Source organism: Rhinolophus sinicus, chromosome 16, assembly GCF_057876585.1.
Source record: "Rhinolophus sinicus isolate RSI-liver-muscle chromosome 16, RSI-T2T, whole genome shotgun sequence".
NCBI lineage: Eukaryota > Metazoa > Chordata > Mammalia > Chiroptera > Rhinolophidae > Rhinolophus > Rhinolophus sinicus.
Window position 1 is genome coordinate 184546093 of NC_142516.1, and position 15776 is coordinate 184561868.

Here is a 15776-nt window from a genome sequence, read left to right on the forward strand (position 1 = left end):
CACGGATGCTGCAAGAGACCTGAAGCTGATGCTGACAGCAGAGGCCCAGAGACTGAGACGTGACACTAAGCATGTTAATACAACGTGAGATTGAAACAACTGCAAGGTTCAGTTTGTTGTTATTACAACTAAGGCTGAAAACTTTTAAAAATCCCTCCCCCCATCAGAATGTCACTCATTGTATCATGGAAGTCAGCGTGAAATAATAATTTTCTCAACAAAAAATTTGCTTCACAAATTAAAAAACAAAAAAACAAAGGACTGAAAGTCTGTAAATTCAGTTGATAATAGTAATTGACTTGAAGAAGGGGAAATGAGATTGGAGGCGGTGGTTGAAGGGAACTTTAGTTATCATGATACCGTGTTTCCCCGAAAATAAGACCTAACTGGAAAATAAGCCCTAGCATGATTTTTCAGGATGACGTCCCCTGAGCATTAGCCCTAATGCGTCTTTTGGAGCAAAAATTAATATAAGACCTGGTCTTATTTTCAGGGAAACACGGTTTGTAGTGTTTTATTTCTGTAGAAGGAAGAGTAGCATCCAGTCTCAAACATTTGTAACAGTTGTTAGATCTGAGTGACAAATTTGGGTATGTATTATGTATTTTGATTTACATTTTTTGGATTTTTAAAGTTTTTCTCAAACTAAAAAAAATACGTAACACTTGAAAGGAATGTAGCTATTCTCTAGAGGCAGGGGACATAAGAAAACTAAAAAAAAGAAAAAGAAAAAAATACACACTGCATCAGTGGTTCTCAAGCTTGTTTAGCTTGTGATGTAGGAAATAAAGATGAGAAAGAGTCCTTTGGAACCCTCCCTGTTTCCAGTCCTCTCTTCCCAGACAACCTAGAGTGTGCTGCTTGCTGGTCTCTCGTTTCAGGGGTCTCAGGTCTGACTTCCAACCTGTCCCCACAACCGCTCAGTGGGAGCACCGCCAATGAAGCAGTGTTGGCCTGGGAGGGACACCACATAAAGGCCACAGGAAGTGCTTTGCTTTATGTTCCTGTGAGTCACCTGGGTGACGGACCAGAAAACAGAGTGACTAAATGTACTGGTAACATACCACAGGGCATGTGTGATTAACAGCCAAAGGAAGTCTAAGAATCTGGAGAAGTGGTCAAGAAGACAGACAATGAAATGTAATAAGGATATTACTATCGAAAAATGGAAAACTATGGACTGCCTGGCCAAAGGAAAGTGAAGCTGGACAAGGTTTAGAACTAGAACGCCAGAATTGAAAACATCAGGCTATTACCCATGGACTGAAATACAGAATGTAAGCACTGACTGACCAGCAGTCTTGCCACATGGCTAGCGCTTCAGTGAGGTACTGACTAAAGTACTATTGTCACTGATACTATTTGATCAGCACAACAAAGCAGCATGTGCAGTGGTGAGGGCAGAGCTGACGCCAGGCTGTATGAAGCCAGCTGTTATGACCTCAGCCAAGCTGTGTAACCTCTCTGTGCCTCAGTGTCCTGACCTGGAAAACAGAGGTCACGGTATTTATCTCAGAGTCGTAGCGAGCAGGACCACGTTACAACTCGAAAACAGTCTAGAACAGTGCCCAGCACAGAGTAGCTGCTATGCACGTGTTTGTTGAATAAACAAAAATAATACAGGAACTTAAATGGATTTGGGGATGATCCAGAGAAGAGTGAAAACCTACTACAAACCTAAAGACCTGCACGGAGAAGTCAGAGGCACTGGCAGAGCCCGTTTTGTAAAACAGGCAAGGAGAGGGCATGCTCAGTGGGGAAAGCACTGTCCAACCGCTGATAAAAGTGTTTCTAAAACCACCTTTTCAGCTTCATAATGGGGCCGGTGAGACAGAAGGGGCAGCTCAGAGCTGTGTAGCAGCTGGCACGCCTGCAGTTCTTACTGCTCTTCTCAGGGCTAAGCATGTCTTGATGGCTCAATAACAGCTTTTTCCGTGAGACTTCAGAAAAGCTTTTAGTTTGTCTAGTTTCTACCAACATATCTGTTTGTTTTCTGGGACATTGTGGATTTCAAAATTTACCGTGTCACATTGGGTGTTCTTCAGCCCGAGGAAAGCCTTACGTGTTGGATAAGGCCGTGTCTGTTAGAGCATGTCATCACTCACTCCAGGACATTTGATTGGAAGAGGGTCAGGGCTACCGTTTTACACTTCATTTGATCTCATTTGATTTCACAAAGAAAAAATATAGAAATACATGAAAGGCAAAAAGCAAGTGTTTTAACCATAACTATCTACACAGTGCAATACTTGAACCAATTTAGGCGTGAGAGTACTTACAGAATGCAGTCACGGGTCATACATATGTGAGGAAGGGACCTTACTCAATTCTAAAACAACCGTCAGTGCCTCCAGGTAGGAAGGACTGATCAGGGGAGCTTCAGCGGAAGGTCCAGAGGGAATCAGCACATATCAAGTCATTTCAACACAGAAGCCCTGGAAATCACAGTACCTGCCTCATGATGGGCAGACTACACATAAGAAAGTTACTCTTCTCTTTTCCCCTCACCCTCCATGTAGTTATCAGGGCTTCCAAAATATCCAGTAAAACCTATTTCAAATATATCCTTTCTTTCCATTCTCACTGCCAATATATTAGTTCAGCCCCAACCATTTTATCTCGATTATTGCGATCACCTAGTGTTCTCTGCCATTCAAGTCTCATTTGGCTCTGATCTACCCACACACTGTGGTCAGAATGATCTTTCTTGCTTTAACTCCATCGCATTGCATTCAGGATAAAATCCCACATCAGCGGGGCGCCTACTAGGCCCACATCGTCCTCCTGCCACCAATTCATCTCTGCATATACATCCCATGCTCCAGCAAGCTGCCTCTCCCTTCCTGGTTTTTAGGTAGCATTTTGTTTAACGAGCATACTGCCCCTTTCTCTCTTCTGCACTTAGAAAACTCTTGTGTATCCCTTAAGGCCGAGATTGAGTACCACCTTCTCCAGATATCTCCCACTGTATCACATACATGCAATCAGAGGGTTGGGCACCTCTTGTCTAGGTTCCCACAGAACTTGCACACGCCTCTGTCACAGCTGATATACAACACTGTATAAGAAATGCTGATGTATTCTCACCCACTGGAAAGGAAGCAAGCACCTCTAGGTGAAGCTCAATATCATCATCTATACATCATCTGTGCGTAAAGCAGCTACAGGCAAGCAACAGGAATCTAATAAATATAAATCAGGTGAATAACTGTTATGTAAAAAATGAACCAGACTCCTGCCCCTCAAAAAGTTTACTGTTTAGTTGGGGTGGCAGGACTGGGAGAAGGGGAGGGGATGGAAATAAGGTATAGAAATGAGCTGTATGCAAATCAGAGTGAGACAAGAGCGGGGTATGTGGCAGGAAACTAGTATTGATTAGTTTGCCCCAAAATTTAGGTCTCTAAAATGTGCCAGACATGTGGTTGGTTCTTTGCACACATTCTCTCATTTAATTTTTTTTCTCATTTAATTTTTATAACTACCCTGCAAGGTATTATTATTTCAATTTTATAGGTAAGGAAATTAGGACTCAAGGAGCTCAAGGCCACACAAAAGTGAATGACACAATTTGACGTCTAAAATCCATGTCTTTCTATCTCAATGGTACAAATTCAGGACTATAGAGTTTCAGAGGAGGGAGCAATTACACCCAGAAGAACAAATCAGAAAAGGGTTCATACAGAAATAACAGTGGACCAAATCTTAAAGGATTAAGGGAGAAATAGAGTGCATTTTAGATGGAAGAACAAAGACAGGCATGGATACAAGTTCAGAACTTGTGAGCAGGACAGAGAACGGTCCAGTCTGGAATAAACTGAGCATACCTGAGGAGAATCCCACTGGGATTATACTGGGGACCTGGGAACCCTGTATTTACAATGGGCACCAACGTTAGAAAAATACCCAAGAGCACAGGTCACACTAATGATGGAACCTCTGCCTTCATCTCCATGTACGAGAAGAAGCAATTGAAAACGAAAATCTGGTATCATGAGTATTTCAAAACCCTAAGATAATTCTGATTTTAATACAGCAGTGTACTTTTATCCAAGGAGGAAATATAGCTCCAGAAGTTGACGTATTATGTGTCCTCTTTTATGTCAAATTAACATAACATTGTGGAACAACAAGTAAATAGATGCAGCTCACAAATGTGAGCCCTATAGTGTCTTCTGTCAAAAGCATGTAACATCAAACGTAATTATGTCCATTAATCTTTTAAATTACCTAACTAATACCCTTAGGACAACATCTTGATTTTAACTAAAGACATGAATTGCCCAGCTTGCTTATTTAATGAGATCTGATAATTATAAGATGGCCATTCCCGTATGTTGGATGATGCTTTGACTTATCAAGATTATGCTTTCAATGGCTCATAACTAATGTTATTGGAATGACATCCATAAACTAAACTGAGTGTGGCTGATTATTTAGATGGTAACATTGCAAATCCATTAAAAGGAATCTAAAATAAACAAAGTAAAGACTTTAAGTAGTTCCCCCATTGATCAGAGAAGTCTAAACATTTTTTTCAACCGCTGTTTTTAGTTCTTTAAAAATATTTCTCTAAAGCAATTTTATGAGCTTAAATGTTATGGCAAATACAGCCCTAATGGCATATATAATAAAGAAAAAACTCACATTGACATTCATGGGAATCTCAGTCTAATTAATGAAAAGTCATTAATATGACATACTTTAAACAGAAATGGAGGCTTTTTACTTCTGACTTTATACAAAATTAGTATCAAATAATGCCAAATAGAGATACCTAAGGCCCCTTTTAAAGTGAATAGATTTTTTTTGGTAATACTGTCATCAATCAATAAAACAGCAATGGGTGCTATAACAAAACTCACATAAATATATGACTTTGAAATTTAATTACATTTTGAATTTAGAAAGATTTTCCACAGACAATATATCCATCCACACATTTATGTAGCCAATGGCAGAATCACCACACATAAACAAGCAGTATGTAGTTTTTCAGTATTTACAGCTCACTGGTTACTTCACCACCAAAGGCTGGTGTGAGAGACATTCTGGGCAGGAAGTACAACATGGTATCTCTAATCCAAACTTTTTAAAGCATGTTGAATGCCGCCTTCTTCTTGCCCAACAAAAGGTGTTAGGCAGGTGCAAAAATAATTGCGGTTTAAAAGGTTAAAAATCATTGCAAAAACCGTAATTACTTTTGCACCAACCTAATAGTAAACTATAGAGATAAAAGAGATATTAGAAATGACCCTATCCACTCCTCTTACTTAGGGATGAAAACACTGAGACCCAAAGAGAGATTCAAAATAGATAGCCTCAAACACATATATAAATTGAAGGTTGAAAAATCAACGATTTAAGCTTTCATATAAAAAAAGTTTACTAAAGAACAACACATTCAATTAAAACAAAAGGAAGGGTATAATAAAGATACAATCAGAAATTACTGAAACAGAAAAGAAACATATGAAGGAGAGGTTCAACACTGAAAAAGCTGGTTGCTTGAACAGACCCAATAATATTGAGACTCCCCTGGCAAAACTGATCATGTAACAAAGAGAGAGAAGGCAAATAACTCATACTAGGAACAAAAACGAAGATATCGTTGACTGAACCTAAGGACGTTAAAATATTGTAAGATGATGTTATAAATAACTTTATACCAATAATTAGAAGACAAGGAATAATTCCTTGAAAAATAAGATGCATCAAAACCTTTTATAAATATTAAAGATAATGAATCGTAAGCAAAAGGCCTGTGTACAAGTGTGATGGTGACACACACCCAGGAAAAACTAGAAATACCAGCTGAATTTCTTTGTCTCCTTTTTCGCTGATTAAGTAACCGCCTCCATAATCTATAATCAGAATTGACTGAGGTAGTTGAGCCTAACATATCTTTCTTTAAAAATATATTATTGTCTGATACAAAGTAGAGGAAAAATTGCCCCACTATACAAAGGGATTCTTATATAAAGTGACTTCCTTCTTTCTGGGGCATAAATTTGAGAGCTGATTTCAACTTCTGAAGTCTTTCTTAAGAGGAAGCTGGTTTTCTGCTTGATTATTTTAAAATATAAAATTTAAATTCATTTGCTTTTGCTCTAAATTGACATTATATGTTTAAGGGGCATCAGTATATACATTCATTAAAACTTTCAAGTAATTACGTATTTTTAAGGGCACCATTAAACAGTAAAAACTAAACACAATGCAAACGAAATAAAACAGCACAAATTCTCCTAAGAATGAAAAATTGTAGTGCTCACTGTATCATCCTTAAAATGTAAAACACGCATCTTGCCATGTGCCTTCTGGCTAGAAAACTGGAACTATCTATGATATGTTACAAATGAGTTATTCAGGTGAGAACTAGCAAACTTTTAAATGTTTTGCTCTTTCATTATTTTCTCCCAAACTTTGTCCATGTAGGAAGAAAAACTGGTGGAAAAGTTTAAAGGTAAGAGAGAAAAGGAAGAGTTTTTCAGTATCGCAGTGCTTGTATTTAAACAACCCTTATTCTACTTAATAATGGCCCCAAAGTGTAAGAGTAGTGAGGCTGGCAACTTGGCTATGCCAAAGCGAAGCCATGAAGTGCTTCCTTTAAGTGAAGAGGTGAGTCCGTATAGTAAAACACATAGCATATTTAGAGTTCAGTACTATTCACAGCTTCAGACATCCGCTGAGGGTTGGAACTTACCCCTGCAGATAAGGGGGTACTATGTATGTCTTTTTTACTCTGGCAGTTTTAAAGATTCTTCTCTTTCAATATTCAACAATTTGATTATAATGTACTTTGTCATGGTTTCTGGCCTATCCTGCTTGAGTTTCACTGAGCTTCATGGACTGGTGACTTTATAATTTGCATCCAATTTTGGAATTTTTACACCATTTATATCTTCAAATATTTTTGTGCCCTATTCTTTCTCCTTTCTTTTGAGTTTCCAATTACTCATATGTGAGACTGCTTTTTTTAGGGTTGCCATTTCAGTATGGAGAATTCCTAAAAATTTCCTCATCATATTTATTTTTTTCCTCTCTAAATGCCTGAACATATTTATGGCACTACATGACAGTCCTTGTCTGCTGTTTCCATTATTCACCATTCTGGAGTCTATTTCTCTTAGCAATTTTCTTGTTTCTTTGTAAATCTAGTAATTTTCCATTTAATGCTTGACATTATGAATGCTTTGATGTTGACTGTCTGAATTTTGTAGTCTTCCTTCATTCAGTATTAGTTTGTTCAGCTAAGGAGTTAATTTATATTCTTTTGAATCAACTTGATCTTTTTGAGGCATTTCTTCCCCTAAAACTCATCCCCGTAATTTTTAAAGTCATTTTGTATGAGAAAAACATTCCAAAATAATGTTAAATAGCAAGCATCCTTGTTTTTTCAAGGCTTATTTTTAAACTTTGTAAGGGTGTGGAGAGTAGCTTTTATGGATAGATGGGTCCTACTTCTACAGCATGGACTTCATTAGGGATCTTCTGAATAGCAGTGTTCAGCCAAGACGCCTAACAGTGTGGGAGGTCTGGTGGTGGTTCAGCTCACAGCTCTCTCTGGTCGTTGTTCTTTCCCTGGTGTTTTGTCCACGTTTATAGTTCTTTACTGTGGTGGGACTAATCTGGCACCGGTTACCCCTTCACAGCCAGAGGGAGGTTTTGACCATCCTTCAGCTTTACTTTGGTTCTCTTCTCTTTCTCCTTTGGCCCCTAACTGTGCCTTTTTTCTCCTACAATTTTCTTTCAGGAACACATCATTATTTAGTGAAAGGACCCAAACCAGAAAATAATTTTTGTAATTCAATCCAATGTTACCATTACACAATATTTTTTATCTCATGGGATTAAAACAATAACAATTTAATCTAGTTTTAAGTTGCTTATTAATTGGTATATTTCCTTGCTGTATTTCACCCCCACCCCAGTGGCTGTATGTATATTTTATTTTAAAAAGATTGGAACAGGTTCACTAATAAATCTAAAAACAACCCATGTCTAGAAAATCTACTTGATTAAAAGCTGTCCCTGAACCAGCATTGTGGGATAATCCACAAAGTGTTTTTAAGGAAGGCAAGGGAACAAATAATTGATGTCTTCCATATTTTTGAGTTCCTTATCTCATACCTGAGATTCATATCATTTATTGTTTCTCTTGTGAGCTATTTTAGCTTCCTGTTAGAGTGGAGTGAGACTCTACACATTTTTAGTCTAATTTAAGAGCCTTTCTGTTGATGAAATCTACTCGTGGAATATAATGTTCATCACTCTCTGTCCACAAAATATCTATTAATTCATGTTTATAAAGCACTAGTCACTTTAAAAATAAACTTTGCATGGTTTTATTACCTTTTAAGGGAAGGAGAGATAAGAGCAAGAGGAACAGAAATAAAATGGGTTTATAAAATGGGCCTTTAAGAAAATAATTTTATATTATACTGGGGAAAACAAAATAATTAAACCAGATCTTAAGTGGTTGTGGCTCTTTTCCTCTTACCTGTGTAGCTGGATATATTCTCGGGGTCTATTGAGCAGGTGAAGAAATCTGTCAACAATCTTGTTTTTTCCTACACCCTGTAATTACACAAAAAGCATTAAACAAAAAGAGACTTTTGTCTGGAAGTAAAAAAAAAAAAACAACAACAGAAGAATCTTTTACCAAAACCTATTTCTTCAAAGTTGTACTATTTTAGCTATTATTAATGAAAACTGAACTAGCAAATATACATCGTCTATGACACAGGGTGTTTTTTTTCGTGTGTGTGTGTTTTTAAAGAAATTACTTCTAAATATATACACTAGTTCCAATCTCTTATTTAAAAGAAAATACATAAATAATTTTTATTCTTCTACATCTTGTTTTTTTCTATTCTATCATTTTGACACTGAAGTGTCAACATTACAGCAGAATATTAACTATGTAAGATTTGAAGAACGGCATCAAAGGTGAGCAAGTAAATACAAAAACAATTTTTCTAATCACTCCTTCAGAAACATAGCTTTCAGTTGCAGGAAGATGTAATACTGCACTTCTTCTGTTTTAATCAAACACTCACTTCTTCCCCTTTCACCCCACTTTGCAGTCCTTTAAAGTCTTGGAAACCTAGAATTATAACCAGGGTTTAGTACTAAGTCTCAACTGTACGTGCTCGTCCTACAAATGCCCTCATTTACTTACCACTTCCTGATGCTGTCCTTTTGTAGAAGACAGACTATTAAAAATGGATTGCACTCCCATGCTATTTCCCCATTTTAAAATTTTCACTTTGAGGTGGAATACGTTATTAATGGGATGTAAATCTTTCAACAAGTGATTTGTGTGGGAAGAATAGGAGTGGATAAAAAAAGCTGAGTTCTAGAAATAAATAACACTTACTGATTTCTTATACTGACCCAGGCTCTATGCTAAGTATTTTTCACATGTTACTTCATTTAATTATCATAACAGTTCCGTGAGGTAGGTATTATGATTATTTCAACTTCAACAAATCAAGAAACCAAAGCGAAGCGAAATTAAGCAACATGTTCACGGTTAACAGCTAATCATAGTGGAGTGGGGATTCAAATCAGGTCTGTCTGATTCTGATGCTTTTAGTCCCAACATGATGGGCTATATTTCTTTCAGTTTGTAATTGATTTAGGTAACCTGGGCCTTGAATGATCTCTTTCCCTACTTCTAAGAATCCATCCTAAAAAACAAAACTAGGAAGCTGGCAATTTCACTGGTATTTCGTGCAGAGAGACATGTTACAAGCCTCAAGGATGGAGAGGGTATTTATGGAGCATCAGCTTTGTCCTTACACTGTGACAGCGCCTCTAAGATGAACAAATTCTCAAAGGGAATATGAGAATATGTCCCTCACAATCCTCAGAGGGAGGCGAGACATACATACTTGAAACACAGAAGACAAGCCACCATCTAGATAAACTACTGATAAATTGTGTGACGTGGGCTCTCATAGGATTAGCATCTCTTGCTTATCTTTGGTCCATTAAATATTCCACAAGATGGCAGACACAAGAGAGATTAGGAGACTGGAATGATTACTAGCTACTTAATAAGGAAGACAGAGGTATCCAGTGTGCCCAGACAGGAGCAGGCAATTCAGGTCCATTGGATACCCTTGAATCAGGGAGAGACACAGAAATATCAACGTTTAAAGAAGGTCAGTATGGAAATAATCTGCAAATACGCTGACAAGAGGAGAGACTGGTATCCAGGAGATCAATTATTTATCCATTCAACATATCAATAAACATTTGTTGAGTGCTGGCATGCGTCAAGGGATAAGAGTGAACAAAAAAGATGAGTTTCTGCTTTTACACAGCTTCCATTCCAGAAATGTGGGAACAGATTGAAAGGTAGATTAGAAAAAGTAGGAAGAAAGGTAGCAACATGTAATTAGACAACTAACTAACTAAATAATCAAATAAATAAATAAATAAATAATCAAATAGTGGTGATAAGTTCACTACAGACGACTGAGGTACGGTGAGGGGATACTGACTGGGTGGCGATTTAATATGAGTTAGAAGTGAAGACCTCTCCTTCGGTAACTTTTAAGCTAAATCTGAATGACAAGGAGCCAGTGCTATGAAGATTACGAAAAGGGACGTTCCAAGAGAAGAGTTGCTACAGCTAGTAAGAAACAAAGCTAGAACAGTAGGCAGGGTCCAGCTCTGGCAAAGTCTTGGAAACCACTTAAAAGAGTTTGGACCATTTCCTAAACGCACCGAGAAGCCACGGAGGTAGAGGAGGGATGGGCTCAGATTTTCAGTTTTGGAAAATCACTTGGGTAGAATGGTCAGGTAGAGAGCAAGAATGAAGGCAAGGGAAAGCAGTCTGGAAACTCCTTAAAAAACCCAGGCAGGAGATGATGGTGGATTAAACAAAGGCGCAGAGATAAATAGATTTCAGAGACATTTAGGATTTGGTGATGGGCTGCACGTCGGGATAAGTAGAAGTCAGTGTTGGTCTTAGCAACTGGGTGGAAGGTGGTCCATTCACTGACATGTGCAAGAGGGGAGGAGGAGAGAATTTGCTGGGTGGAGAGGGAATTCTACTTTACACAAAAAAGCAGTTTAATTTTGGACATGTTTGCTTCGAAGGGCCTGCTTCCCATATGCGCTGCCTCCTCTCCCCTTCTCTCCTCAAAGGCAGCCCTTTATCTGCTCAGATGCTAGAAAGGGTCCTGCTTGGTCTCCGTCTCCGACTCACAACAGGCCAGCCCACAATGTGTTAAGTTATTTTCCTCAAACAGAGATCTCATCAGGTCATTTCCGACTTCATTTTTAAAGCTCTGATCGTTCCTTCGAGGAAATGGTAAAGCATAACCTAGGAAGGAATTTCTGTAAATATCCTGAGCAAAATGAAACAGTTATAGCAATCAGCTTGTTCCAATCACAGTTTTCACCTAGAACAGTAAATCCTCAGGATTACTTTAATAACTGAATAAATACAAAAATAGTATCTTATTTTTCCATTATAAAAGCTATCCATACTCATTTTTCTCACTGGGAAATTTAGAAAACAAAGCACTACCCAATGTGCAACTGCTAAAACAAATCTGCTATTGTTTTTATTTCGTTGCTGTGCATATCTATACCGACTAGTCATTATTCTGAATATACAATTTGTATCCTTTAATAAAAAGGAGCATGAAATAGTTTTTTACATCATTACTGACTCTTAGTGAAGATCATATTTAGTGAAAATTTAAACGGGAGAAGGAACCTGTGGAACGATAGTTCCTAAAAGCTACAAACTGCCTCAAGAGATTGGCACTTGTCATTACTGTCCCTTTGTGTCCCTCAGGACAATGTCCTGGGAAGAAGGACCGTCACAGAGTTGGGGTCCTACGGCCCTTTGGCTACAGGGCCAGGAGAAAAGGGAGCACGGAAAGAGACAGGAATCGCACTGAGGGCAGGAAGTACACGTGCTTCCAGTTTCTGTGAGAGAAAAGATCAGGGGCGATGTCTTGAAGAACGTAGAAGGATCTGGGACTCTTATAACTTCCCCAGACTTACTATTTTAGTTGCTCTGTTTCCTCAAAGAGATTAGCAGCAAAAGAGGAAAAGGGCTTCCGGGCCTGTCTTCCTGGACAAGAAGAAAATACGGAACTTGGACAACTCTGTCCATATCCTGTGGAGGGGAGAAGGGGCCAGCAGTGGAGGAGGAGGAAAAGGCTGCCGAGGTACGGAAAGCAGGCAGAGAGCATGAGGCTGCGAATGGCATTCGGGCGAAGGGCAATTGTTCTGGGACTTGAAAGTTCAAAGATCCCCCGCCGCAGCAGATCAACTTGCAGGCTTGCTGCGTCGGCCATTGCAAGTGGCACTCAGACGTGTTCCTAACCAGCCAGCTGTCTCCAGAACCCTTGGCTTCCAGGTCTTTGCTCACACTATTTGTTAGGACGGAACAGCCCATCCTTCCCTGTCTACCTGTCACCTTCCACTCACCCCTCCGTGTTCCGAGGCAATGTCCCTGCTCTTCTGAGGCTCTCCCCTGTCTTCTCTCCGTCAAAACTGGAGACTCAAGTAGAACCTACGGTGAATAACTATTGAAAACTGAGGAAAGGAGGGACGGAAAAGAAAGGGAAGTCATGCGATTTGCTTTTGCTAAAGGAGGTAGAAACCTCTTCGGGGAACCTTGTGCCCCCTCTTTACCAAAGAGGAAACCAAAATTTATGGGGCCCTCTGCTATCTGCATACACATGCTCTCAGTGCTTCCTGGAAGCCTCATGCCCGTCGTGTGGGTGGGAGGTAATGTACCTAGTTTGGAGAGAAATAAACTTCAGTTCTAAGCAGTAACCAACCCTGTACCCAACGGATTTTGAAGGCAAATCCATTCTGACTCAACATATTGGGCTGTTTTCTGTTTCACCACATTGCAGAACAGAATGTTAGGTGGTAGCCTCGCTGAACTGATTTGTATGAGAGCTTATGTGCTGATGCCATGAAGTCAGAGACCAGTCACTCCAGGGTTATAAAACAGCCTGAAACGTGTGTCCAGGAACTCCCTGCACAGTATCTAAGGTTCAGGAGGGGAACAGGGAGAAAGCCAAGTGGGATCTTTTCTTCTGCAGTAATATTTTAAATGGACTCCAAGTGTCTTCGCTTTGGGCATTCCTTCTAGTTCCACCTAGTTCTTTTTTTTTTTTTTTTTTTTTTAAGGAGGCTGCAGCTCGCAGTGGCCCATGTGGGAATCGAATGGGCAATCTTGGTGCTACTAATAGCACCACGCTCCAACCAACAGAGCTAACCGGCCAACCCCCTGCCCCCAATTCTTTAACAACTTACGTAGAGTTAGAGCAGTTTGCATAATATTTAGAGATGTTTTTGCCTTTTTCCTCTTTAGAAAAGCTACTCCATGAATGTCATTAACAAATCCAACTGCAGTCAAAAATAACAAAATAAAGAAACTAATATTACACTAAAATCATGAGAAATAAATTGCATCTGCTTTTCTTTAGCCTTAACATTTCCATCAAATATCAAACCTTCCAACTCTTTGCTTAACATTAGCCTGAAAATATACTTACTATACTACTGCTTAGGAGAGTTAGATTATGATTCCTGCTTCACCTCTGTCAGGTGGAGTTTCTACCACCATCTGAGCTTAGATTTCCTCATTTAAATTCAGAGGGTCTAGATAAGCTGATGTCTAAACATTATCTGATTCTATTATTTTTTAATCCTATAACAAAAGAAGGGACTGCTGTTATACGATCACTGAAATTTCTTATTTCCCCAATTCTCTCAGTGAACATGCATCACTTATGTAATCAGAAAAAAATCATTAAAACTGAATAGTAAAGAATCTGAAACATGTGCACAAATGGGTCCTCTGTACCAGAGCCAACAAACAGTACCCAGAAGTCAGATAAGAAGACATACATTTTGATTGTACTGCTGGTTTGCATGGCTCTAAAATGCACTTACTCATAAAGCTTCCTGTCAAAGTTACAAGCTCCTTTTTCAAACAGGAATGATAAAACCCACACCCTGGCAACCTCCCTTTGGAATACTGCGCTGTGATAAATGGCAAAGAGCTACTTTGGAGTAGTCTGGTCATTAGGTGTGACCAAAGAAGCCGTGACAAATATTGTGGGGAAAAGAAATCGATGCATCTGCAAAAACAAAATACAAACTCAAAATAAATACAAGAAAAATATTCACTAAGAAACACTGGATGGACCAACTGACTGGCAGAGAGGATGCAGCAGAACAGCAAAGAATTTCCAGACTGTAATTCTGTCAAATTCACTGAGCAAGGGGTTTGAGAAGGGCCACAAAGTCATATAAATAAAGATGAGGGTCATTTATTGGATGAAACCAAGTACTTCCTGGCCTAGGGACTCCCCAGCTGCCAGTGTTACTAGAAGCATCCACGCTTAGTTATCAAATTCCCTGCTGCCACTACCTGCTGGAGAAACACAAGGAAGAACATTTCTGAACAAACCGTTCAGTCTCCCCACAGATGTCAGACAACTGTGCTGGCGAAGCAACATGAGGTATTTCTGACGCTGCCACATAGCAATCTGCCAGCGCTCGGTTCAAATTGCTAATTAGCAAAATTCACATTTTTCTATTTTGGTAATAAAATATCCACCGTATTTCAATATTAAACAATTCAACAAACATTTACAAAGCCTCTACGGGCAGAAAACTAAGTTCCTGGTCATACTAAGCCTAAGATTAATAGATGGAATGAGATAGGAAGAATTGTACAGAATTATATAGTAACAGTTGTATAACATCCTGCTTGGTTGGCACGCAGTATATGTTTACTGACTTTCCTAACGTATGAAAGATTTCAAAATCAAAGGCTATGAAAATTAGAAAATCAAGCAGTTATTTCTGGCCTGGAAAAAATTAATATGGCTTAATTTCACTGCGTAAATTAATCAAGAACTTAAATTGGCTCAATGAAATTTACTCTAAAACTATTTCCTCATTGGAAGTTTATCAATATTGGTATAATTCTGAATAAACTGTTTATATTTATGAAAATGGATCAAGAGCGCTCGGCATAAAGAGAACAGGAGAGAATACCTTCTCTCTTGCAAAGGAACTTGGGAGACACACTAATTAAACACAAGGGCCAAGCTTTGCTTGGACGCCGATTGGAGAAATCAACTGCAAAATGACATCAAGGAAAGATCATCAAGGAAAACGGAAAACAGGCCAGGTATCAGAGGATAGTGCGGGATGAGTGTTAATTTGTAACTTTTAATAATGGAATTGTGGTTCTATAAGAGATAATACTATTTACAACAAAAATGCATTATGTAAAAGATGTATGAAAAGATGACATATTTAAAAAGTATTTAGGGAATAGATATAATAAGATGGACAATAATAATGCTGATAATTGTTGAAACTAAGTAAGTGATGGGTACAAGGGAGTTTATTCTACACTCTTTTTGTAGAATACCTTAAAATTCTGTATAGTAGAAAAATTGTAAGTGCCCTGTACTCTGTATGTAAAGCATCGTTCCTGGCCTATTATAAGAACTCAATGTGATATTATTGCTATTGTTGCTGTTATTATTACTAGTATAAGAATTAGGTAAGATGGTGAGAAAAAGCATGAGCTTTGGGGTCTACATCCTAACTCTGCCATTAACTAGCTCTGTGACCTTGAGCGAGTATTTTAACCTTTTGGAGCTTAAGGCTGCTCATTTGTAAAACGGGAAAAATAAAATATATTTACCTCAAAGGTAAATGTAGAGCTAAATGAGATGACAACAAATGTACATTGGAAACTGTACAAT

The 15776-nt window shown here is 38.6% G+C and overlaps 1 protein-coding gene across 1 annotated transcript in view; it reads right to left on the reverse strand.

The window, feature by feature from the left end:
* Positions 1 to 15776, reverse strand: part of VWA8 (von Willebrand factor A domain containing 8) — a 305649-nt gene that overhangs the window by 159656 nt on the left and 130217 nt on the right. The window contains exon 21 of the mRNA XM_074329337.2: positions 8501 to 8577. Coding sequence (XP_074185438.2) covers positions 8501 to 8577 — 77 coding nt within the window. The remainder of the gene's footprint in view (positions 1 to 8500; positions 8578 to 15776) is intronic.